At 43.6% G+C, this 25588-nt stretch overlaps 1 protein-coding gene across 6 annotated transcripts in view; it reads right to left on the bottom strand.

Moving 5' to 3' along the window:
* The window catches only part of MFSD1 (major facilitator superfamily domain containing 1), a 30050-nt gene extending 5336 nt beyond the window's left edge, over window positions 1–24714 (bottom strand). For 4 of the 6 annotated variants that reach the window (XR_014789618.1, XM_084847372.1, XM_084847370.1 and 1 more), the window contains exons 1-15: window positions 24532–24714; window positions 21175–21227; window positions 18726–18838; window positions 17793–17835; window positions 17568–17635; window positions 17168–17276; window positions 16261–16363; window positions 14361–14459; window positions 13246–13357; window positions 10640–10696; window positions 9303–9459; window positions 8482–8579; window positions 6625–6737; window positions 4965–5012; window positions 2687–2747 (exon numbers count right to left, since the gene is read on the bottom strand). Coding sequence is in view for 5 of the 6 variants with exons in the window: in XM_084847372.1 (XP_084703498.1) it covers window positions 2687–2747; window positions 4965–5012; window positions 6625–6737; window positions 8482–8579; window positions 9303–9459; window positions 10640–10696; window positions 13246–13357; window positions 14361–14459; window positions 16261–16363; window positions 17168–17276; window positions 17568–17635; window positions 17793–17835; window positions 18726–18838; window positions 21175–21227; window positions 24532–24691 (1394 nt within the window). In the remaining variant the exon portion in view is untranslated. Of the gene's footprint in view, window positions 1–2686; window positions 2748–4964; window positions 5013–6624; window positions 6738–8481; window positions 8580–9302; window positions 9460–10639; window positions 10697–13245; window positions 13358–14360; window positions 14460–16260; window positions 16364–17167; window positions 17277–17567; window positions 17636–17792; window positions 17836–18725; window positions 18839–21174; window positions 21228–24182; window positions 24416–24531 lie in introns of those variants that run through there. The other 2 variants (XM_084847375.1, XM_084847373.1) reach the window with 2 other exon arrangements.
* Between the last annotated feature and the right edge of the window lie 874 nt (window positions 24715–25588).

Raw genomic sequence — 25588 nt, 5'->3', positions numbered from 1 at the left:
ACAGCGCTGTACCAATTCCATCTGATACGGCGGCTGTGCCCCTTCCTTCCCGACCATCTGCTCCCATCGGTAGTACATGTGCTCGTCTCCTCTCGTCTAGACTACTGTAATGCGCTATACGTGGGGTTACCCTTGATGATGGTTCAGAAGCTGCAGCTGGTACAGAAGGCAGCAGCTCACCTGATTAAAGGCAGCTGCCAGCGTGATCACATCACTCCGGTGCTGAAGGAGTTGCACTGGTTACCAGTTGTTTTCCAGGCCAAATTCAAGGTGTTGGTTTTGACCTTTAAAACCCTATATGGTTCCGGCCCAGCCTATCTCGAGGAGTGCCTCCAGCAACATCAGACAGGCCGCTTAACAAAATCAGCCTCGGATGGTCTTCTCTCTGACCCATCAGCCAGGACAGCTAGGCTGGTGAGGACGAGGGAGAGGGCCTTCTCTGTGGTGGCCCCCACTCTGTAGAACTCCCTCCCTAGGGAACTCCGCCATGCCCCCTCTTTAATGAGCTTCTGCCACGCACTGAAAACATGGATGTTCAAGCAGGCAGTTGGGGTGGGTTAGGATATTTTTAGAAATACGATGTTTTAAAGTAGAATTTTGTTTTAAAATTGTATTGCTGTACATCACCCAGAGTAGCCAGGTGACCGGCCAGATGAGCGATTAAGAAATTCAATAAATAAATAAATTAAATTAATAGGTAATATTTGAAGTGCTCCTTATACATTTCTACTGACTGCTATGAACAGGGTGCACAAACACGTGCATGCGTACACACACAGAGACCTGGTTCACACGTCAGGGCAGCAAATTGCAGGTTATTTAAATTAGTCTGGATTTGCACATCACGCTGACAACCTCCGATCGCACTGATGGGAGGTTGTTTACAGAAAATGGAAGCGGCTTGCAAGCAGCGTGCATCCCCGCATTGGATTTGCCACCAAATGCTGCCGTGACTTGTGAACAGCCCCAAAGATTTTTAACCATACCATAGTTCCACTAATTATGATGTCACTTAAGCATCCTCTATTTTCTCCTCAAGATGTCTCCAGTTAACTCTGGGCTATGTCCTAAATGAAAGTGCTTTCCATATAGGGATTTTGTCACATTTGAAGTGACTTTTATGTGGAGTTTAATTTCTTTGATTTTTCAAACTGTTCTGAGGAACCCTGGGCTTCCTCAGAAATTTCTCAAGGGTTCCTTAGTGACTAAGAATCTTCCCTGAAAGAGAGCTTAGCACCATCCCTGATTCCTCTCTTACATGCCAGATTTTTATGGAGTGCTGTCACAGTTCATGTGGAACAATGATGAGGCCCAGGAGAGCTGGCAAGCACCCAAGTGAATTAGATCTAGAACACTCCTCAGAAAGGCTTCCTTGAAGAACTCTGAAAGCCACTGCTCTAAGACCACATAGCAGTAAGGTATCTAAACTTGCATTGTTAGTGTTAAGAAATTGAAGAATTCCATGATGTGTCAGATGAAAAAAACTTTCCCAACCCCTCCCCACTGCCCCTCAAGCTTGTTCCCCATTACCCGTTGCCCTCCACAGTCCCCCAAGCTTACTGGGCAGTAGCTTCTTCCTTTCCTTTCCCCTCCCCCCCCCCCCCCGGCCGAGTTTTGGCAGGTGGTTGGAAAGCCGCAGAGCTCCAGCCTTCAGCTGCCCCACCCTCTTCCTTTTCTTTCTGAAGAATACCCTGGGCCCCATGGAGGGCCCAAAGGCATGCTGGGAAGAGAAAAGGAAGGCAGGGCAGAAGGAAGATGGAGCTGTGCTGCTTCCTAGCCACTTAAAGTTAGACACACAGACACACACACAATATATTTATAAATATAAATCACGAGGAGCAGAGGTGTCCAGGGACATTGTGGTGTCCATGGACACCTGTTGCTAACCCCAGAAATAGTTTGTGCCGCAGAAGGGAAGTGCACAGCGACAAACATTTCTGGAGTACACTAGGTAGTCAACAGCTGAATGGCAGGCCAATAGTTCTAAGACTTCTCAGATACACGTATAAATAGTTATGAAACAAACTAAATCAAAAGCATTCACAGCTGAGCCACTGGTATACTTCTAAGGATTAAGAACCTAGAGTTGAAATCCTAAATCCATATTTGGATTCTTACATAAAGCTACGTGAATAAACACTCCATTTCTTAAACTGGGAAGGGCCCTGAGTCTTTTACACTGACTTTGTTTCACGGTAAACTTTGACATTCAAATAATACAACTGAAAGATGTCAGTTGTACACTAGACAATTGCACTATAATCTCTGATTGCAGCCACATATTAACCTGGAGGAAAAAAATGTGCTCTTGAATCAAGGTTTGCCTTGGTTCAAATGTCAAAGCTCACAACATTTGATTTGTAACTTGCTAATGTTGCCAGCGATAGATACATTTTTATTTTTAGAACTGTTAGAAGGTGCAGTTTCTAAGCCACATAAACTGCTTGGCTGAGGACTGTATTTCATGATTCACATGCCAGACCATGATGACTGCAGGCAGCTTTTAACACCATGCAAAGTAGAACAATTTCTTGTATTTTACAATTACTAGTTTGCCCCACCCACCTCTCACAGGCAAAAGTTAATTTTGGTCACTATTGTCTTCTGCATACTATTCGCACCTGCAGACTTACTGTTTTGTAATATACCACAGTGTTGTAGGTTAGCGTCACAACTATATACTTACTCAGCCACAGCTAGCTTCTGCAGCTTTTCCCTTTTCTTTGCAGACCAGTTAAGGTCACCGCCTAGGGCAGAAAAGATACTTGTGTATTTAATATATCACATGGAAGCGTTCAGAAGGAGTCCTTTTCTACCTTGAAACTTCTGCTTCCTGGCATAAGCTTGAGCGGGCCCGTCTACTTGGTTCCTAGTCAGACAGCGGTAGCACAAAGAACACAAATCCAAAACGATACAAACAGCTTCACATATTAAGAACACAATTAAAGAAAATCATAACCAATACTCAAGTGAAAATGCATACGCATCACACAAATACATGTTCCTCTTTCCTAGGCCAGGCCTGGGCAGAAGGTAGATCTCCAGATCTACCTTCTGCCCACCCCTGGCCTAGACTAATCATGATGTATAACTTGGTGTTCAAGATTAGCTATTTAGAAATGAGCAACAAAATGTCTCCAGTTTGGTGTCTTGTTATGTACTCCCCGCTATTTGCCTGAAATCACTTACTAAAAGTAACTCTTCTACACCATCCAGAACCCAACATTTGTTACTTTCTCTAAAAAAAAATTTCTTGGAAATTGTTTATAAATCTGCCGCTATTCATAATCATACGATTTAAAAATTGCAGACAGGTTTTGGAGTGTAAACACTCTGCATAATTAGATGAGATCAGATTTCAAGTTATAAATAAATCCTGACTAGGAAGTGCCAGAACTCAAGACAATTATTAGAAATATTTTTTTTTTTAAGTAACTCCAACCTCACCAAATGCAGTTTCACAGGAAGGGAAGTACATTTCTTTTTTGAGAGAGATAAGTGCTCTCTGCACCTTCAGATTCAGAAGAAGTAAACTTCTGAAGACTAGATAACCCTGCTTATAAGCTTCCAAGCGTCATCTAGTCAGCCACTGTTGGCAACAGAATGCAGGAGTAAGTGAACATCTGGTGTGATCCACAAGGCTGTGTTCTTAATTCAATACTGAAGCCAAGTTTTGTAACTTTCATTTATTCTGCCCTCTGGGACAATAACATGGAACGTCAACATTCCATACAGCATTTTCTCTATAGCTCCAACCCAGACCTTGACAAGAGCAACATCTTGGATCAAACATCTTAGAAAGGTAACGTTTATGGTGGTGGATCAACATATGGCTGGAGATTTGTCTGTTTTGCCTGCCCTGGACAGGGTTACACTCCACTGAAAGCACAAGATTTGTAGCTAGAGGGCAGTATCCAATGCTGTCACAGCACTAGCACTAATGACGTTGCACTAGCATAAAACACTAGCACAACATCATTTGTATTTCCTATGCAAAGGGGAAAAGGAGTGACTCATCACCAAATTTGGCTGGCAAATCACTGCTTTCCTCCTTTGCCTAGCAAAATCTAATGATGTTGTGTAAGCACAATGTCATTAGCGCTAGTGCCATGGCAGCATTGGATACTGCCCCAAGTATGCTCCCAGACCCTGCACTGCTGGATTCTGAAGTAGCAGCAGCAGCAGCGGTGGGAACGTCTCTCACTAACTGATGTTGCAATCCTATATCCACTTCCTTATGCTAGATGCAACGAGACTTAATTCTGAGCAGACACATATAGGATTGCACTATGAGCCATCTGCAACTGCTTCTGTTAAAATAAGGGTATGGCCTAATCCACACTTAAGTAACCTGTTGTACTCACTATTGCTATGCAGTGAGTGCACAGAGCTGAACTTTGTTCTCTTGATTCTTTGATCACATTCAGTTTAGCTGTGCTGGTTTTTAACTTCACTTTGTTATGGTTTTAGGACTGAACCACTGCAGTTTTATAGGCTTTAAGGTGATTGTACACCACGTCAGGAGCCACTTTGGTAGTGGAGAATGTAGTATATAGATATTTTAAATAGAATAACTGAAACACTATTGGATGCGGTGTACGGTCACAACAAAAGGAAAGTAAGAGTGATGGAATTGGGAAATATTGCACATTTAATATACTAGGCTAATAACATGATACAAAGTGGTCCACGGAAGATAAAGATATAGTTTGCAAAAATATTAGTGAGATATAATTATATAGTTAGATACAGTTAGTGGAAATATCTGCATTAGACAAGACCAGGATGCATTAGCAAAAGGGATTTACAATTAAGGACTGTTGCACAGTTGATTCTGGGTACAAATTTGTGCCTCTGTGGTATGTAACATGAGTTCAAGTTAAGATTACCATCTGTACATATTGCTGGCTCAAGCACAAACACATACACGTCAAGTGAAGGGAGTAAGAAATGAAGATGCTTACCTCTGAGCAAATTCACAAAGTACAGCATGACTACAGCTATGAGCGACACTAAAAAGACAAAAGTAAGGAGTTACAGAAAGCTCAGATGTAAAGGAAAATAGTCTTATTGCAAAGGATGCAACAAGCCACAGAGTTTCAAATATGAGATTTATCTTGCATGAAGAAAGGTTTCATATGACCAGGTCAACTTTATCAGCAAAGGGTGGCTACAATCATGTGCAAAACTACACAAGGGTGCTTTGATTCCAAACGTGCGCAACCACAGCAAAATGTGCCACTTTCACACAACAGTGCCACAGCTGCACGTGTCTGCACCCGGCTGTCGGAGGCAGATGCTGTCATCAGGGAAACCAGGTCTCACGAGTGAGGGGGGGTGGGGTGGGGAACTGAGACAAAAGCAAGGATGGGGCAAAGCAGGTGGCGCAGAACCAAGGGGTCCAAGACAAGGCAAAGATGGAAGGGGAGACAGGCAGATCTACAACAAGGACCAGGACTGCTGCTCGGGTCAGACTGGAAGCTTATTGCAAGAACCAACCATTGCCACATGACTTGCTTTGGCCTACTGCTGTCTTGCTACCCTCTAGTTCAGAAGTGTTGAACCTCTTTCAGTCCAAGGGCTGAACTCAATTTTGGAGTATCTCTCGGGGTGGGTGGGATCCAGTGCAAAAGGGGCAGGGCCCAAAACACATAAAAATACCAGTGTATTATAGCTTAAGGCTCTTATTCCAAACAACTAAGCCTTAGGAGATGGATTTCAACCTTTAGATTAGAAGAGGGGGGAGTGTGCAAAAGCTGAGAAACCACCAATCAGCGGTTGGGTGAAAGGGGGTGGAGCCAGGGCAAAGGGGGCATGGCCAGCTGGGAAACCCCGGGGGACCAGAATGGGACACCAAGGACACCAGATTTGGCCCTTGGGCCAGAGGTTTCCCACTCCTGTTGTAGGTCGATGATTAGGCCAGCACATAGCTGAATTGTTGTCTAATATCCCTCAGGCTCAAGAACCCCTGTATGCTCAAATACCCACACAGAGTTTGTCTTCCTGTCAGAAAAGTGCCTGTGTAAGGCAGCCTAAAGTTTACCCAAACTGTTCTATTCCAGCAAGCATGCTTTTAAAAATCCAGTGAAGTAGCCATTTCAAAGCAAAGTCAACAGCAGCAAACAGAAGCCTACTTCCTTTTGATCTGCACAGTTGGGAAGAGGGAAATAAATCGTGGCACTAGCTCAGATTCCACTAGGAACTTCTCCTGCATATTTTTTAGCTCCCTTTCATGTAAGTTAGTTATTCATTATAGAATTTATACACCACTCCACATCAGAAGATATAGGAACAGTGTACAACAAATTAAAATATGAAAAAGTTACAACAGCAGGATCATCAATAAAAACTATGAATGGAATTTAGTCATTACTCAGGAAATGCTTGCTTGAAAAATAAAAGCTTTCAGTAAACCTTGAAAACATAGTAATGTAAATGCATGCCTGATCTCAGCTGGAAGGACATGTAATAGGGTGGGAGCCAACACACTGAAGGCCCTACTCCTGGTGGTTTCCAAACAGATCTCCAACCCTTGGGGACCCATCAGGAGTGCCTCTTCAGATTCAGTGATCAGGCAGGATGATAAAGGAGACATTTTGCACTTTCATATTACTTCATACTTACAGCACACACAAGCACTGAAGAAGATTTCTAGAAACAGATATCCTCGGGAATCCAGTATCATACCAGCTGCAATGGCAATGATTGCTAGACCCAAGTTCTGGATTGACTGCATGCTGAAAAGCATTAGAATTATTAGGTTAGAAAGCTCCACTTATTTGCCAACTACTAAAAAGAAAAACTATTTAAAATATTACCCCCACTTTTCTATAAAATTCAAAACAGCTTACACACAGATAAACATAAACACACATTACACAATTAAATATATACTAGCCAGACATCAGACCATTTAAAATAAGAAGCAGCGAGTAAAGGAGGACACATCTTTGAAGATAGGAAGGCCCTCATATACCTTCCTGGCAACAGCATTTTCAGGCACAGGTACAATATTTATAGCCTCGTTATCAGCATGGGTGGCAGCGGCACACTCTCAAGCAGGCCCACAAAGAGGGGGATCCAGGGGTAACCTGCATTTGTCAGGCAAAAGTCACCCTGCCGTGTCTGGGTTATTATTTAAAAACTTTTTGGGATGGGGATGGTCGTGTGGTGGCAACAGAAGCAGGGAAGGGGCTTGGAACCTAGGAAGCTGCCATATACACAGCCAGACCACCAATCCATCTAGCCCAATACGGTCGACACTGACTAGCAGCGGATCTGCAATGTTTCCAGCAGGAATTTTTCCTGCTCTGCCTGGAGATGCTGGGGACTGAACCAGTGACCTTCTGCATGCAAAACATGCGCTCTACCAGTGAGCCACACTCCCTCCCTTGCTTAGGCTCTGACATGTGCGCACACATGTACTTGTGATACACAGGTAGTTCCATTAATCCATAGGCCAAGGGTCTGAAAAAGGGGTGATCACTACCATTTAGAGTGAATCATCACGGTAGACTTTTTAAATTATAATCTATGAACCCGGTAAAATTATTAGCCATGATGGCCATGGCCAATGAGTAGCTTTCACTGAAAGAACAGCTTGTGTAAAAAAAGAAATTGTTGAAAATACGTAATACTTGTTTGGGGCTATAAGAGCCCAAGAGGGTTTAACTTGACTGGGAAAGATCCATAATGTATTGAAATTATTTCTGGGAGCATCACTAAAAAGATGAAGGACAGTGCAAAATGTGTAACTCATGTGTGGGGGAGAAATCATTTTTTAAATTTCACTTACAGATAATATATTTCATAGAGGTCATGTCTTCTGCATATTATACACCAAACTTTCCTCATTTAGACTGTTATCCAACACTGATCAGTTACACTGATATTACATATAGCTCCAAACAAGTTTTATGCATTTTGGGCTGGTTTTTTAAAAGCTATTGATGTGGGGATTTTCGGTGAAAGCTACTCCTTCCCCGCGGCCATCATGGCTAATCATTTTACTAGGGTCATAGGCTATCAAAAAAGGCTACCTTGATTATTCACTCCAGATGGTAATGGCCACCCCTTCTGGGCCATGGACTACGTCCCTTTCTTGGCTTGGCTACATGTCTATTCTTCCAGGTCGACAGTTTTGAGTCAGGCGTATGGGGCAGGGCAGAGCCCTGAACACTAGTCGCTAGAAGGATTTTCTGGCCCCCGATACACAACACCAATTCCAGAAATAATTTCCCATTCCCAAGACTGAATCCAAGAAGAGAAGCGTGCATATTTTTGGATGTTTGCATTAAGGTAACTAGGTGAATCAAAATGTGATTTGTTAGGAATGTAGCCAAATTTATCCTTTGATTGCAAGAGAGATTAGCAATATAAAAAACAGCAAGGAAACCATGAGCAGTGACGATGCTATTAATCCAAACATTTAAAGACAAATGCTCACCCCAAAGCACCAAGTTCCAAATATCTGTTACTTACAAGCCATAAGCAGTTCCCAGCTGGTGTTCAGGGACAACAAAAGCTACCATAGGCCATAAGGCACAGGCAAGCAGGGAATATGCTACTCCCAGCAAACACTGTGGAAAACAGATTTAAAAGCACATTAAGTATTGTCTACCAACACTTCCAGAGAGAACAAGTCATATGGGTTTCACAAATGGTGTCATATTTCTACTCAGCTACCCAGTGATAAGAGGCTGCTCTGACTTGTTCATTCTGCTACTGAAATAACTTGTGGATACTAAAACAGCTGGTCAGTAGAGATAATGGAACACCCAACAAATAGCATCTAGTACAATTGCCCAGCTGATAAGCACGGCTACTCTCACTGACATTAATGCCCTGAAGCAGTCTAAACTCCCATTATAAAAAAAAAAAATTGCTTTCAAAGTTTTTGGCTGGGCTCACATAACACAATAACCCACACTTAGTGGTTGAGTTTGAGTTGCTGCTGTACCGTGGGTTACCATGTTGCCTGAATGCAGCGCATTTTCCACTGTGTGGCTTATTTTTGTTAACCATGCACTGTGGCTTATTTTTCTTGAAGAAGCCACCCTGAGAACCCATAGTTTGTTGTTGGGTTGTTCAGGGTGGTTAACAAGCCACACTGCATGGTTAACAAGCCACCCTGTGGAAAACACCCTGCGTTCAGACAACACAACAACCCACAGTTCAACAACAACCCACACTCAACCACTGAGCGAGGGTTCGCGTGTTATGTGAACCCAGCCTTTGTGTCTGTGTCATATATACTGGGAGGAAGGAAATCAGGATTGTACATATGTATCTATTGTACCTACCATGGCAACCCAAGGGTTCCAGAAAGTAAAGGCCAACATGATGTGAGAAGCTAGAGTAGTCACTACAGCACATATAACCCAGGTAACATTCCTTCCAACTTTGTCTACTAGGAATCCGAAGACAGGGGACATGGGTGCTGATATGACATACACAATGCTATATAAAAAAATAGAAGTTATTTCAAAACAGCCATGTGATCAAGATGCAAAATATGTTGTAGTTAAATGTTTTAGGTTTTCCATCATAATACAACTCCCCTTCCTTGCTTCACCCACCCCCAATAAATTCTATTCTTGAATTATTCTTGACCTCAGATATTACAGTGGATATGATAATCATACCACCACTCAACTGATGGTGCTGTAGCTGGGTTGATCTCTTAGAACAGGTTTTTGAATCTCTTATAAAAGTTTTTTTTCCTTTCTTTTGCCCCCTTTTATAAAGTGAATTATCACTGAAATGGTACTCTAGAAGCCCAGGCATAAAAAATCCACAATTTACAAAACAGATGCATATTACAGAAAAGAGTGGATTTTATCAACACTAACTCTGAAGCACATCCAAAGTTGTCGGGTAGTTAAAGATGAGACCTTGGCAGAAGAACCCAGGACTGACTCAGGGATATATGAAAGAGGGACAACCTCTCTCTGACTGAAGACCACACCAGAAATTGGGGCTGCCATTTGACTCATCCTTAAGGATGGCGTTTGAGGGGGTCAAGTATGCTCCCAGTGGGATTTTATCCTCCCACCACCCCCACCGCCTTTGAACAGCAGAGCCCGCTTCCACATCAAACTGCTTTTGAGAGTTCAGTTCCCTGAACTGGAACAAGCAGGTACTATTCAAAGAACAAGCCCAACCCCCCTTTAGACACATAGAACCATTGTGCAATTCTCTGGATTCCAGCCTAGGAGTCAATTGTGTCTACAAGACAAGGGTGTAAACACAAGGGCTAGAGCTGTCTTCCCCAATCTGGTGCCTTCCAGATGTGTTGGACTGCAACTCCCATCATTCCCAGCAGTCATTCCCAGCAATGGCTATGCTGGCTGGGAAGCATGGGCATTGCAGTCCAACACATCTGGAAGGCGCCAGGCTGGTGAAGGCTGACCTAGAGGTTTACCTTCCTAAGTTAAGGAAAGTTGAGAGGCTGAAGATTCTTAAGAAGGGCTGCAGGTATTTAACCTTATACTGCACACCCACTCAGAGAAATTGTTAAATTTCCTTTCGGAATCTTGCTTCTGTTCAGTGTGTGCTCCAGACACATTGCTCTGAGGGAGACAGTGCCATACAGCAAGGTCCTGGGCTGAGACAAAACACAAAAACATGCAACACTTACCTGTTGATTGCACTTGCTTCTTGAGAAGAAAATTTGAATTTCTCAATGAAGAAAACCCTGTTTCAAAAAACAAAACAAAAAACCATGAAAGTTTGATCATCTCACACCAGCCTAGAATAACTACGAAGAACTAGTCCTCTGTATTAAAGGCAAAGCCCAAGAAGAGACATTCTGTTGAAGAGGACTGCTGTTTAAAGTAATGTGCAAGAAGAAACCATTCTGCACTGTACACAACAAACATCTGCCAATATGCTCCAGAAAAAGGAGCAAGGAAGTGGCCTGGACATGACCGTCCACACAGAGCTGCGCTAGAAAATGGTACACTGACTGGAGATAAGTCCTGGTCGTACTACTCAGCTTCTAAGGGAGATGAGAGGAACAGATGAGTGGGGAGGGGAGGGGAGGGGAGGGGAGGGGAGGGGAGGGGAGGGGAGGGAAAATAGGGCACAAATCCTGGCAAGATGGAGAGGATCTTTAGACTTCAAGAGATTAATCCAAGAGTATCAGACAGGGGCCTGGGAAAAATCTGAATTTTAAGAATAGATTGATGGATAACAAACTTTTCACCCAAATTACACCCTCTAAGCAGAGCCTTTGGGGGTGGGGTGCTGGAGTTGCTGCTAAACACGCACATCTGCAAAATTAATGCCAGTTGCAGAGCTGAGCTTGGCCTGCGTTTTGGTTTTGCACAGCACAGAGACTGGCAAACATCTCAAGGGGCAAGGGTCCTACAGGACTCACAACATGGACACGCCTCTATGACTGATTCAGATGGGAGTGCCCTGTGGGCTGGATGAGGCCTGTGGGCTGGAGGTTCTGCACCTCAGATGTAGTATAGCTCAGTTAAACATGGATTTTTTTCCTATAATGATTTTTGCATAATTTATCTGAAACTAGTCTTTCGTCAGCTGTACTTTCTGATATAGCTATTAGTGTTGGGTGAGTAATTGAAAGGCTGGCTCTAATATCATTTTATTAATCTCTGTATAGTGCTCAAATGTTAAATGACAAACTCTGCCCTAAATTTCAAAACCTAAAATCACCAAAGACAAGGAAAGGAAAGGGAAAGGGATCAGAACATGTACCGGTAATGTATTGGGCACTATCGATTCTGTAATGTGGAAAATCCCAAACTGCAAGGTAGAAATGGGTGTGTTATTCTTTTGAAATGGCTAAGGGTAGAGCTACGCATGTTTGCCGGGTGACATGAATACAGGAGAGAATCCATGAGTGAGGGAAGGGTGAAGCATCTTCCTCTTGCCTGCTGATTCTCTCCTGCTGATTCCCCACCCAGCTACCATATTAGCCTTATGAGACACATGTGAAGTTGAGAACTCCATTATCGCTTTAAAGCATGTAGCTTCTCCCTTAGTTTGGACTACAGTGCCCATTGTAATGTGATATCTGCTGTGCTTTCAAGCAAAAGCAAAACACATGCCAAGCTCAATGCCCTGAGTGATTGTGCCCTAGAACAGTTGGTCATGGAACCAACCAGACAGGAGGCAACCTTGGATTTAATCCTAAGTGGTGTCACCCAAGACCTAGTATGAAATGCAAATGTTGCTGAACCAATTGGAAACAGTGACCACAGTGCTATCAATCTGGCCCATGCAACCTCTTCCAGGGGGTGGAGCTTAGGCTCCAAGCCACATCCCCCTAAAAGAATCCCTTCAGAGGAAATCCCCCATTACTATCTCCAACCTGAGATTGGAGATAACAGCAGGATTCTGCTGTGGGATTCTGCGCACCAGCGGTGGAATCCTGCCATTATCTCTGATTCGGGATAGCAGCAGGGATGAGGGACAGTGGACTCTGAAACTCACTCTCCTCAAATGCAGGCAAGACCCAATGCCCCACATTCTTACTGCTATCTCCAAGGTGCAATGCAGGGCACCCTCAGCATTAGGTCATGCCCACATGGGGAAGAGTGGCCACTCCTTCATTCCCGCTGCTATCTCAGATCGGAGATAGAACTGGGAATGCAGGGTAGCATGGTTCCATGCCTCATTCCAGCACAAAGGAAGAAAGGGGGTGATATCAGGGGTTGGGGACGTCCCTTACATCATAGGGCCAGCAGCGGGCCCGGTGGGGGGCCAGCAGCGGGCCCGGTGGGGGGCCAGCAGCGGGCCCGGTGGGGGGCCAGCAGCGGGCCCGGTGGGGGGCCAGCAGCGGGCCCGGTGGGGGGCCAGCAGCGGGCCCGGTGGGGGGCCAGCAGCGGGCCCGGTGGGGGGCCAGCAGCGGGCCCGGTGGGGGGCCAGCAGCGGGCCCGGTGGGGGGCCAGCAGCGGGCCCGGTGGGGGGCCAGCGGTTCCTCTCTGCAAACAGTTCTGCACCCCCGTATTACATTGCTGTTCCAAATGTTGCTTAAAAGCCAACTCTGCGCCCATCATGATGCCTATCAATCACATGCAGATGGGGTAAAACAGACATACAACGGTACAGGATTATTTCCTACATGAAGCTGGTATCCATATGTGAAATAAGACATCTATGAGAAAGCTCTAAGTCAACACAATGGGAAGCAGAGATCTTTTTTAAAAAGATCAGACAGATCAAATGTTTTGTAACAAAGTGACAAGTCTAATATGTTGTTAAACATGCACTTACTTTCCAAGTCCAATGAAAGGGAAGATGGCCACATAATAACAAACACAGATAATAAATATCAGCCATAAGGACAATGAGAAGTCTTTCACATCAGTTAATTTAATCACTTCACCTTGAGAAAAGAGAAACATCAGCATCAGCTCTAAGCTACATTTTTAAAAGACTGGTTGAAAGACGTTTTTCACAAAGTTAAACTTTATACAGTCCCCCCGCCCTCGTAAGAAAAGGAAGACCATCCCCAGGTAAATCAGCTCTCCCATTTCCTGTTTTTGACCCAGTTCACATGTCATCAACAACCCACAGACCTGGTTTGCATGTAACAACAACCCAGAGTACGGGTTGAGTACAGGTTGTCATTATGTGCGAACCCTGCACTATGGATTAACCATGGGTTGTTAACCACAAACAACCCAGGAAGAGAATCCACTGTTTGTTGTTGGATTGTGACCTCTGGGTTGTTCATGGTTAACAACCCATAGTTAACCCACAGTGCAGGGTTCACACGTAATAACCCACGATTCAACCGCAACCCACGATTCAACCGCAACCCACGATTCAACCGCAACCCACGATTCAACCCGTACTTTGGGTTGTAGTTACATGTGAACCAAGTCACTGTTTGTTAACTGTGGGTTGTTGAAAATGCAGCAGGAGCGAGGGAGCTGGTTCCTGCGCACATGCCCACTCCCCCTGCAATAAACAACCCAGGGGTGCTCCGTCCATGGAATGTTTATCGTGACATCCAAACCCAGAAATTGCTGGGGGACAAAAAAACCCAGAGTTTAAACCCATTGTTAAAACACAGGAGAAAACATGCACGTTTACTCCCATTTGTCTTCTCAACAATCCACAGTTGGTTAATCATGGATTGTTACACCATGCGAACTGAGTCACTGACTCATTCTAGTGTATAATTGAGAGGAGGTAGGGTCTTCAATTTCTCATTTAACAGCAAACAGTTCTAGGACTATGAGTAGAAGCTTTCCTACTAAAATGTGAGAAACTTTCACATGTATACTGGCAAATAAAGATGATGGGGACTAGTTCAAACGTTTGTCTCTTTCAATACACACTTTCAGAAATGAAGATATTATTAAAGACTAACACCCACTTACCAGTTTTCCCCTGCTCTTTGCAAAGAATCTTCTCTGCTCTTTTATCCAGATAAGCAAGAAGGAGAGCACAGACTAGTGAAAAGATACACGTCGCACCACCTGCAATTGAAGAGGGGGAAAGGTCTGTGTAACAGCAAAAGCTACTCCATTAATGGAAACTTAAGGGGAGTTCATAATTTCACAAATCACTGTAATGTTAAGTGATTACTTACATGTGTGAAATGGCCAGCATCAAATGCCACTAACTACTTTATCACTTAATACTACATCAGGCAATACGTTTACTAAATTTGTATACTGCCTATCATCCAAGAACGATCTCAACATGGTTTACAAACAATTTAGAGAGCTCACAAATTCTGCTGTGACGTCACTGAGCGATATGCAAGCATGAATCAGTCCTTCGCTAGCACAGCAAGGTAGAGAATACGCAGTGGTGGCTGGTGACTCCAGTTCCGGAGAGGCTGTGATTCCATTCAGAGTTTTAGCACCAAAACTCTAATGGTGCTATCCAAGGTGCTGAACCCTATCCCCAAAATGGGTTCTGCACCTTTCAGCCCTCGGTTAGCACCATTAAGAGTTTTGGCCAAAAACCCTGAATGGCGTAACAGCCCGTCCGCAACTGGTGTATTCTCGATGGTGGCTGGTGACAACAGTCATAACCCTCTGAATGCCAATGTAACATTGCATCACATAGCCATTATAATGGGAGCATACAGACTGTTAGCTTAGAATAAATCCAATCCCAGAATGGGCAACCATGTCATACAATGTTACCATGCATAACAAAGTTTTTTACTAAAATGCTGTGCAATTCAACTTTGGGTTTACAGTATTCATTAACTGTTCAAAATTGGCAGCTAAGTTGCTAGATATGGAAGTAGAGATAGCCTAAGGCAGCCATCCCCAGTCTGTTCCCTCCAGATGTTTTGGCCTACAACTCCCATCATCCCTGACCACTGGCATGGTGGCTGAGGCTAATTGGATTTTTAAGCCAAAACTATGATTCTATGATCTGTGGTTACGTGCATACAGTTTAGCAATATTTAACACAGATCCTCAACTCAGCATTCAACTGTTTAAACAGCTGCTTCACCCCTTGTCTCAGTTCTTGTGTTGAATGCTGACTTGTTCGCTCCAGTAGGCCTGAAAATGGTAACCCTAATGGACTTGCATAGGCTATGAGTATGCTGCAACCCTACAGCTGCGTTGCTCTCATGGCCTGGTTCACACATAGCATCAACCCAGAGTATGGAGTTGTCACTGGATTGTAGGTTGTTGCTATGTGCAGACCCTGCACTATGGTTTAATTATGGGTTGTTAACCACGAACAACCCATGGTTTGTTGTTGAGTTGTGAACTCTGGATTGTTCACAGTTAACAACTCATAGTTACACAACTATAGTGCAGGGCTTGAACGTAATGACAACACACAATTCAACGACAACTCTGAGTTGTCCTTATGTCTGAACCAGGTCATCGTGTCAGATACCTAGCTTGTGCATGGTGCTGGTGTTGCATGGTGCAATACAAGATATTGTATATTCACATATACAATATCTTGCTTAAGAAATATTTTGCCCTACCCCATTAAAAACAGAATGTGCTATTACAGAGAAGGAAAGTAGATTCTCTCACTAAAAGAACACAAGTTCAGATTATTCCAGAATGGTAGCCCTTCTGATAACACCATCAAAAGTCCATAATCGGTCACAGCAAACTGATGAGAGGGATGCCATCATGAAGCTTCAAGTTAAAGTCTCAACTCTGCTTTCCCACATTACATTCAACACCTGTAGTTTCAGTTTTGTCAGAAACTGAACTTCTAACCACAACTTTCCAGTCACACAGGAAACCCCAAATTATTCATGGAAAGTTAATGGTAAAAGTATTTACTCACCTATCAACAGTGCTATACCAAGAGTGGTGTAACCTGTTGAACCAAGAAGATCTTGAACTTTGGAGTACACCCATCCCATAATATTCATATTCACAGTGCTCCCCTAGGAATAGAAATGATCTACAAGTGTCAAAATATATTTTCAACATAACCTAGAACAAGGATGGGCAATCTTTTTTGGGCCCACAGGCACATTTGGGCGATTAATAAATTTAATAATAAATAAATAAATCCCAACTGCCAGCACAAAAATTTGTTGTTGTTGTTGTTGTTTAAGTGGGAGGATTAGGGCACCTCAGTGGCTACCAAGAAAAGTGTCCGAAGGCACACTGGTGCCCCACATTGCCTACCCCTGGTCTAGAAGAACAACAGGCCCACAAGAACCATTCTAAATAAGATTTACATTTGAATATTCAATTTATACATGCCCACACAAGACGTCAAATATGGTTCGCCTGAACACCTGTCTGCAATCAAGAGCCCAGAACCCATAACTACGTTCTATATACTTCCTCAGTCAGATCTTTTCTATGTTTTTCTGCATTAGGAAATGCCCTATACACTATATGTTGCACTTCAAGTTCTACCTAAGCACATACTTTATTCAGCTTAAGCACACACCTTATTCAAGGTTTGACGGTTCCACCCTTAAAGGCAACCTAGAAGTAATGCTAAATATAAGTAGGAATAAACTGAACCTTCCATTCCTGGTATTGTTTTAATGTAGTGCAACTATGCTGCATAGAAAATTCTGAAGGAAAGTTGTGAGATCTGCAGCCATCAGTTGTCCCTAGTTAACAACTGTTCTTTCCATTCTAATGGGCATAGTAGGAATAAATCAGAAAAAATCACCACTACATTTGTGCTACTAATTATAAGAAATATAAAAATAGATTTTTAGACTTACAATTCTAGCCATACTGAGCTGTAGTCCAAACACAAGGTTTAATTCTTTTCCTTTAAACCAACTGACAGCATAAGTATTTTGTGCCACTGCTAAGGATTCTCCACCAATCCTAAATGAAGCAAGTCACAGTTCATGAATACAAGTATTTGAAACAACATGACACGACCCTGACTTGTGGTTTAGCACTAAGTATCCATGTTGGTATACAAGTTTTTTTAGATTCTTAAGATAGAATCTAGAAAATCAAAAGGAAAGTAAGCTAATTTTTCTGATTCAAGTTTAAAAGGAGTTGCAACTCTTTACAGGGTTATTTTTAAAAAACATAACAGTTTCAGATGGACTGTGCTTTTAACAAAAAGAGAAGGTAGCAAATGTTTATACACAATTGATATAAACTCACCCAAATACAAATCTGCCAGCTTCCATCAACCAAAAAGCATTACATATTGCTCCCACTGCAAAAATCACCTGTAACAGAGGAATACAGAGGAATATGCATTACATTTCAATTAAGTAGTGAAGCCATATCACAGGCAAGTGTTTCAGGTAGCTGTTAAAACAGATTAATCTAAATGTTTTCAGGATTCTCTGTATTTAACTACTATATATTATCTACTTCACTTACCTGTCCAACGCAGACAAAACAGCTGAATATTATTGTGCCCCACCTGCAAGAAAGTTTAAATTTTAAGTCTTCCTTACAATAAAGAATAGCCAATATACAAAAAGTCCACTATAACGACTGACCAGGACTAAAATACAATTCTCCCCAAGAGTCAAAGCAGACGAGACTGCAAAATTATATATTGTACTTCTGATTCAGTTCTGAGTGCTGTTGCTTAAATAGCCAAAATGGCACCACCTGTGCACAAGAGGACTTGGGGGGGGGGGGGGACCTGAGATTTGCAAAAACACAAAAAATATTTAGAAAAAAAACTATAAAGAGGGGGGCAACCCAGCAAAACAACTCAAACAAGACTGAGCGTGCTCAGTGACAAGGGAATGCTGGCTGAAAAAAACGTAAGTGAAGAGAATGGAAGAGGAGGAACAGCCAAATAGATAAAAGGTTAAAGAGAATCTTCTCATCATCTGGATAGGTCATTTCTTGGTTCACACTGAAAAGCTATTTTTAAATGTCACCAGAGACAGAATTGAAGGCTGATTATAGAAGCCCATGGAGAAATCCAAGATTTTCATATAGCCAGGAGGCACCAGAATGTTACCCTCACCCCTACCCCGAAAAATATAGCCCAATGAGGGCACAGCATGTTAAGTGGGCACAGAATGCTGACTGCTGGGGGTGGGGGGGACACAGAACCAGCTGGAATGGGGAGTGGCTAGGGTCCTGGATAGAAGCAAACATTCTATACATTCCAAGATTTTGTTGCAGGGCGCAACTTGTTCCAGTATATTTTGACGAAGCAAGCAAGACAAAGAGAACATTAACAAGAATCTATTAATTGACATGTGAATCAAGTAGATCTCATAATTATTCAGCCAGTAATAAACACATACGGATCAAGTTACATTATTTTCAAGATAGGTGGTTTACACTTACCTTATTCCAAATACTCTGTCTATCAGAAAGCCTCCAAAGAAACAGAGAACCACATTAGGCCAGGAATACCAGGCATATAGTAACATGAACTGAGCTGTGTTCACTTTCATATCCTAGAAGAAAAAGTACACACTTCTAAGAACTATGATAGTTTAGCACCACTTTAGTTATCCAACTTGTATACAGAAACATCCATCCAATGGAATGTCTTTCATTACAACACCAGGCGGACATCCATAAGGGTGTGTCTCCTCTCCCCTAAAGTGATGAGCAGTGGGATCAGAAAGAAGGTTCACAGACATCCTTTGCCTTCACTGGCTGTCAGAAAGGAGCTGGGTTGCTCCACTTATGGAGCCATCAGGATTTGGTGAAAGGTTGGGCATGGGGAACATCAGCTTCTAGCACTTCCCGGAGGGCATGGGGTAAGATCTTCATGTGAAACATGTTTTCATATTTATTTGATTTGTATCCCGCCTTTCTACCAAAAAATGGCACTCAAGGCAGCCTACAGCCACAATTAAAACAATACATTACAACACAATAAAAACATAATTACAGAATAAAAAATAAAAAAAACCCATCCAACTCAGCAGACCCACTTACAGGCCAAAGGCCTTCTTGAATAAAGTGGCTTTGCCTGCAAGCAGGACAGGAGAGGGCGAGTGAACCTTGTCTCCCTTAGGAGGGAGTTCCATAGCTTGGGAGTGGCCACCGAAAAGGCCCTCTCTCAGGTTGCCACCAAACACACCTCTAAAGGCAACGGTCTCAAAAGAAGGGCTTCTTCTGAAGAAACCTGGGCAGGCTCGTATGGGAGAAGGCTGTCGTTCAGGTAGCCTGGTCCCAAGCCATATAGGGTTTTATAGGTCATAACCAGCACTTTGACTTCTTCCCAGAAACAGACCAGTAGCCAAAGAACCTGTTGTACCAAGGGAGTCGCATGCTCCTTGTAAGCAGCCCTGGTCAACAGTCTGGCTGCAGCATTCTGGAGCAGCTGAAGTTTCTGAACAGTTTTCGAAGGCAGCCCCACATAGAGTGCATTACAGTAGTCCAAATGGGACATCACCGAGGCATGTGTGACTGTGGTCAGATCAGACATATGTGGACAGATCGGCCTTGGCTAGAATAGAGCCCGTGTGCTTCTATTAACAAAGTTACCACTTTATTTATATTGATCTCGCTCTTCCTCCAAAGCACTCAGAGCAGCATTTTATTGTCATTACCATCATGTGAGGTGGCCTTGCAAATACCTTGCTACTTGCCCATTCCCTTTGCCTTCCACTGCCTGCACCTTCCCCCTCCTTTGCCACTGTGTGCCTTTACTATCTCACTAGTCGAAACTGCCCTTTAATGTGGCTGCATGCATTCTCTTTCCAGCTCTTGGGAGACCAAGGACACGCTTTCTCCTAGCATTTTAAAGACAGAAGACAAAGTGTCTTGAGTGCATCTCTATTTTCCTAGCTAACAGTGCTGTTGGCAGATCCTGGCTGCTGGGAAGGCATAATAGTTATTTACAAAGCTGTCTTAAGAGACAGCCAGGTTCTGGAAAAAAAATACCGGGACAATCTTTAGAAATTGGATATTTGGCAAATCTAATCCAGCTTACATTCTAGACCTACCAGCGTCCTGATTCCTCTAACAGCACAAGCCTGCACATATTAATCAGAACTAAATTCCACTGAGGTCCATGGAGTTTATTCCTTTGTAAGTGTCTTTAGGATTGCAACCAAATACAGCTGCTTGTGTTAGCATAGTGACACAAACAGAGACCATTTGTGTCAGCATGAACATTAGATAATATCACTACAAACTCATATATTGGTGAGTTCTAAATTTTTCCTTGGATTCATCCTCAGATCAGCAAGCCCCCCAAAATTAACACTTAAATCACATTATAATTAGCAATATTATTTTTCTTATTAGGGATTGAACCAGCAAGCAGCTTAACGATACGTCTAGGTTTTTTGTGTTTTTTTAACAGGCTCAATATAATGTCCTGGTTCACATGTAACAACAACCAGGAGTATGGGCTTTTGCCTTACCCAAAGTTTACCCATGATTTGTCTGCCAGACAATCATGCAAAAAACAGGTTGTTGTTTTTTTTCAATTCCTGGGTTGTTTGATTCCCTCCTCCTTCGCTTGCTCCTTCCCTGTGTCCCAGATGCCTTTGCAGCGCTGTAATACTGGCATGTAGAGCAGCAGGGTTTTCTGACCACTCTTGCCCGCCACCTCTGTAGCCTGGCATTACAACCCATGAACAACCCATAGTTCTGGGTTTGCACGTAACAACCTTTAGTTAAAACAACCCATACCCTGGATTGTCATTACTTGCAAACCAGGTTGTAAGTTTCCCCCTGATGTTACTGAACAGTAACATATTACTAAAAGATCATCTCTTTCGTGAGAAAAGATGAAATGCAGCTTATTACAGATATTATTTCCTTCACTTACCCTTTGAACTTGAGTTTGCAGAGCTGCTGGGTTGTCATAACAAAAATAGCTTCCTGCACAGGAAAATTAAGAAACAAATCAGGAATTGTAAAAAAAGAAAAAAAGACTATATCCTGAAAATGCTTATAATATCAATAATAATAAACAATTTAAATCCCACAAGAACATCACAGGGAGAGACAGGGAAAGCTGGATGTAGGGAGAAAGACATCCTCCATTCTCTTTGTCTGACCACTGGGAAGCAAAGAATTAAAGGAATAAAGGGGGAATCTACAGTCTCCATCTGTCCCTTTCCTTTCCTTCCCCTCCAACTCTTCCTCCCCACCCCAAGACTCAGCAGCTCTTTTCACTGGAGCAAGCTGACAGAAGGACCCAGCCCACTGCATAGGCCTTCCAGTAGTCACTTCACATGCAAACCATCTATATATTAATACAGAACACAAATTTTTGTTCACTCCATTTTGACCCCTAAGTATTATCCGATCGAGTTCGGAATGGTCTAAAATTAAAGCTGCCGATGCCTAGATTTGCAAAAAAAAAAATTGCACCCCCGAAAATAAGTTGACAGCTTTCCAATTAATTGTTAAAGTTAATTCAAGAGAGCATTTTCCTGTTGAGGTCCACATTATCTCAGTCAAAACCTGTCCAGGGTTTCCCCCCCTACCACATTCCAGCAGCGGGTGGGGCCAGAGCCAAAGTGGGTGGAGCTACAGAAGTGACTCTTAATTTTGTCAAGCGTGCAACAGGGGGGAAAAAGACATTTGAATGTAGGCATTCTCCTTCCCTAACATGTGCAACCCCCCTTTGTAGTTGGAAGGAATCAATAGTTGTAATTGGAGTAAATAATATTGGTAACCTGGAGTAGGACCAATGAAGGAGCATGGCCTCAGAAAAGCCTGGAGGTCTGGATTGGGCAGGCTGGAGGTCTGGATTTGGCCACAGGCCAGAGGTTCCGCATCCCTAACTCTACTGCATGCTACAGGATCTAGGCCGGGGTGTTGAAGCTCTTTCAGCCTGAGGGCCAAATTTCATTTTGGAGAAGCTTTTGGGGGCCGCATTTCAGCAGTGGGCGGAGTGAAAGGCAAAGAGGAGGGCCCAAAACACTAAAAACACCTGCCTATTGTAGCTGGAGGGTGCAATCCTATTGGGATAGGTGACTGCCTCTGAACTCAGAGGTGCCCATTTAATCCAATGCAGGGTGGGCGGAGAGCAAAGGAATCTTTCTCCTCCGCGCTCCAGCCACCCTGCATTACCAGCTAAATGGTTGAATTCAGCTATCTAACCGGAGCGGTTTGGAGCAGGGGGGGCCTGCCCGGACAATGCATAGGAAGCACCGTAACACTGCTTCTGCCATCCCTGCCCCTCTCCCAGGACTGCCTCGTTTCCTCCTGCTCAGCACTGCTCTTCCAGGTGCAGAGCCGAGGACAATCTGTGCTGCCTACAAGGCGGCGGGGAGGTGGTTTCCTGGGAACCGACCTCAGAGTGCGGGCTCCGAGGCTGGTTTCCAGACACTGAAAAATCCCATGGCCATCTAGCCGCTGTCTAGTGGCCATAGGATTGCACCCTGAAGCTCTTAACTGCCAGTTGCTAATCCTAGGAGAAGCGTTTAGACCTTTCAGAATGGAGAGAAAACTGCACAATAGCCAGGAACATACCAAACAATTGATGGCTGAGGGAAAGGGTTTGTGGCTATCTGCAGAACCTTGAAGGGCCAGATTGGGGCCCCAACCAGGCTGGATTTGGCCCCTGGGTCTGAGATTTTCTATCCCTGATGTATGCAATCCCCAGTGCCTTAGGCTGTCTCTGTCTAGGGAGAATGTATGGTGTATCTCCTTCAGATGCAGAACGGTATTTTATTAGATTACTATTACTACACATTGTTGTACACCAGTTACAAACATATCAGAACATATAATGGGGTAGTATATGATACTTTTAAAGAAGCAGCTCAAGCATGTAACTTACTAACTGAAGATGCAGTGTGACAAAAATGTTTAGAGATAAATAAATGGTTAAATCGCCATTTGGTACTTGAATTAGCACTTTCAATTCTTTACATGCACTTCTGTTATGAAATCTTTCACCATGTGATATACATTAAAACGTGAAGCAATTTCTTTAGCAATCAATATCTCAAGTTCCATTTGGCTTATTTACTTTTTTAATTAATGCATTCACCACACAGATTTGGCAAAAAATACCAAAAATCACTTTGGTGGCTAATTTCATCAAAATAATTGGAAAAAATATGTTTTTCTGTTATATATAACTCCAAAACCGTGGGTCATAGCGATTTCTATTTAAAAAAAAAAAAAAGCTTTCAAAACTTAACAACTTTCTCGCTTACGGTACTACTCTAACAGTTTTAATATAAATTTAATAGGAAGTTATGAAATCTCACGATCAGGTAAAATAGCTGATTAACGAAGTTACTTAAGCATAAGTTACACACATGGTTATGAATTTTTTTGCAACGGGTACAGCTAGTTCTCCTTATCCATGGATGTATACACAGTAGTCAAAGTTTCTCAGTGGAGAAGCTCCATGGTAGAAGATATATTTTTTTAATTAATTAATTTCTTTCATTTCTATACCGCCCAATAGCCGAAGTTCTCTGGGCAGTTCACAAAAATGAGTGGTTGACATGAGAAGGTCTCAGATTCAATCCCCAGATATGCAGGCAGGGCAAAGAACCCCACTTCCCAACAGAAACCCTAGAGAGTGGCTGCCAGACAGTGTAGAATCAGACAATACAGAACTAGAAAGATCTATGGTCTGGTGTGGTATAAGGCAGCTTCCTATGTCCTACTGATGCATTTTAAAGCACTAGTTCTTTTGTAAGTGTTGTACACGTCCTGCTTTGCAGGAAGGAAAGGGGGAAGGGTTTCAAACTTTCCAGTTCCATTAATTCAGTAAGTCCCCAACCAGCATTGTTTCACTTCTCCGTTCGGCTGTCCACCCGCTGCATTCTGATGCTTCCCCATTCTAACGCTTGCACAGCAACTTACTTCTTTTCTCTCGGAAGGAGGGAACCCCAACACACAATGAAGGCACATCTTGATTCATCTAAAATGAGAAGCACCACCCTGGTTGCACCACTCTGCTGCACAGAACCTAGCGTAGCCCTGAAACAACTTGGGGCAACCGTAGGGTAGGCAGAATAATTCTTCCTGGCTTGTTCCCAAGATCACTTAGGAGCCAGGTCAATTATTCCTGAAACACTTTCGCACCGCCCCTCTCTGGCCACACAAGCACGCAGCTGTCGGGGGTTTAAGGCGAAGTTTCCCCACCCTCTCAAGCCCGCTTATCACAGACCTCCGCGAGTGCAGGACCTTGCTCGGTCCCTTGCTCACTCACCGAAGCCCAGGAAGCACATGAGCGCCAGGACCAGCAGCCTGTGAGCCAGCCGCTCCGGGTCGCACAACGCCGACAACGGCTCCCGCGCAGGGCAGCTGCTCTCCTCCGGCCCCGAGTCCTCGTCCAGCAGGGCCCTCTCCTCCTCTTCCAGCACCGCCATCTTGACAGCACAACCCCAGCCCCGATTCTCCCAGGGCAGCGAAGCCCAGCGAGCGGTCACATGAGGGCCTGGTCATATGACACGCCAAAGGCGATCACGTGAGAGTTTCCTGCGAACTCGGGAAGTAGCGAAGGAAAAGCGATGGACTGACTCACAATGGATGGCACTAAAGACAGGAGAAAGTTAAAATCAGGACCAACCCAAATGCCGTCACGTTTGGGATCTACCCGGTTTCCTTTGCTGTTTTGAGAAAGTGAAACTAGCCCATCTCCTTATCTGGATAGGGAACTTCCGTATTTGCAATTCTTTATTTATTATGCTTTCGAACTGTGGTGCTGGAGAAGACTCTCACGAGTCCCCTGGACTGCAAGGAGGTCCAGTCAGTCCATCCTAAAGGAAATCAACCCCGACTGCTCATTGGAAGGACAGATCCTGAAGCTGAAGCTCAAATATTTTGGCCCCCTAATGCGAAGATAAAACTCCCTGGAAAAGACCCTGATGCTGGGAAAGGCTGAAGGCAAAAGGAGAAGGGGACGGCAGAGGATGAGATGGCTAGATAGCATCACCGATGCAATGAATATGGACTTGAGCACACTCCGGGAGAGAGCGCAGGACAGGAAGGCCTGGCGTGCTATGGTCCATGGGGTCACGAAGAGTCGGACACGACTGAACAACAACAACAACAACCCTTCAATAGCCGAAGCTCTCTGGACGGTTCGTGACAATTAAGGCCATAAAATACAGGATGAAAAATACAATATAAGCGTTTAAAAGTTTACAACTACAGTATAAAAAAATAATAACCAAATAGAACTTAGCCGCAACAGAAGCCATATGTTCGTCCCCGAAGCGGAGGTGGGATCTGCCCGTAGAGATCTAGAGAAATCTAGGATTTTG

This window comes from Heloderma suspectum, chromosome 3 (assembly GCF_057233095.1).
Source record: "Heloderma suspectum isolate Gila_16-S chromosome 3, 16-S_ref, whole genome shotgun sequence".
Lineage (NCBI taxonomy): Eukaryota > Metazoa > Chordata > Lepidosauria > Squamata > Helodermatidae > Heloderma > Heloderma suspectum.
This window is presented reverse-complemented; position numbering and strand designations above follow the sequence as displayed.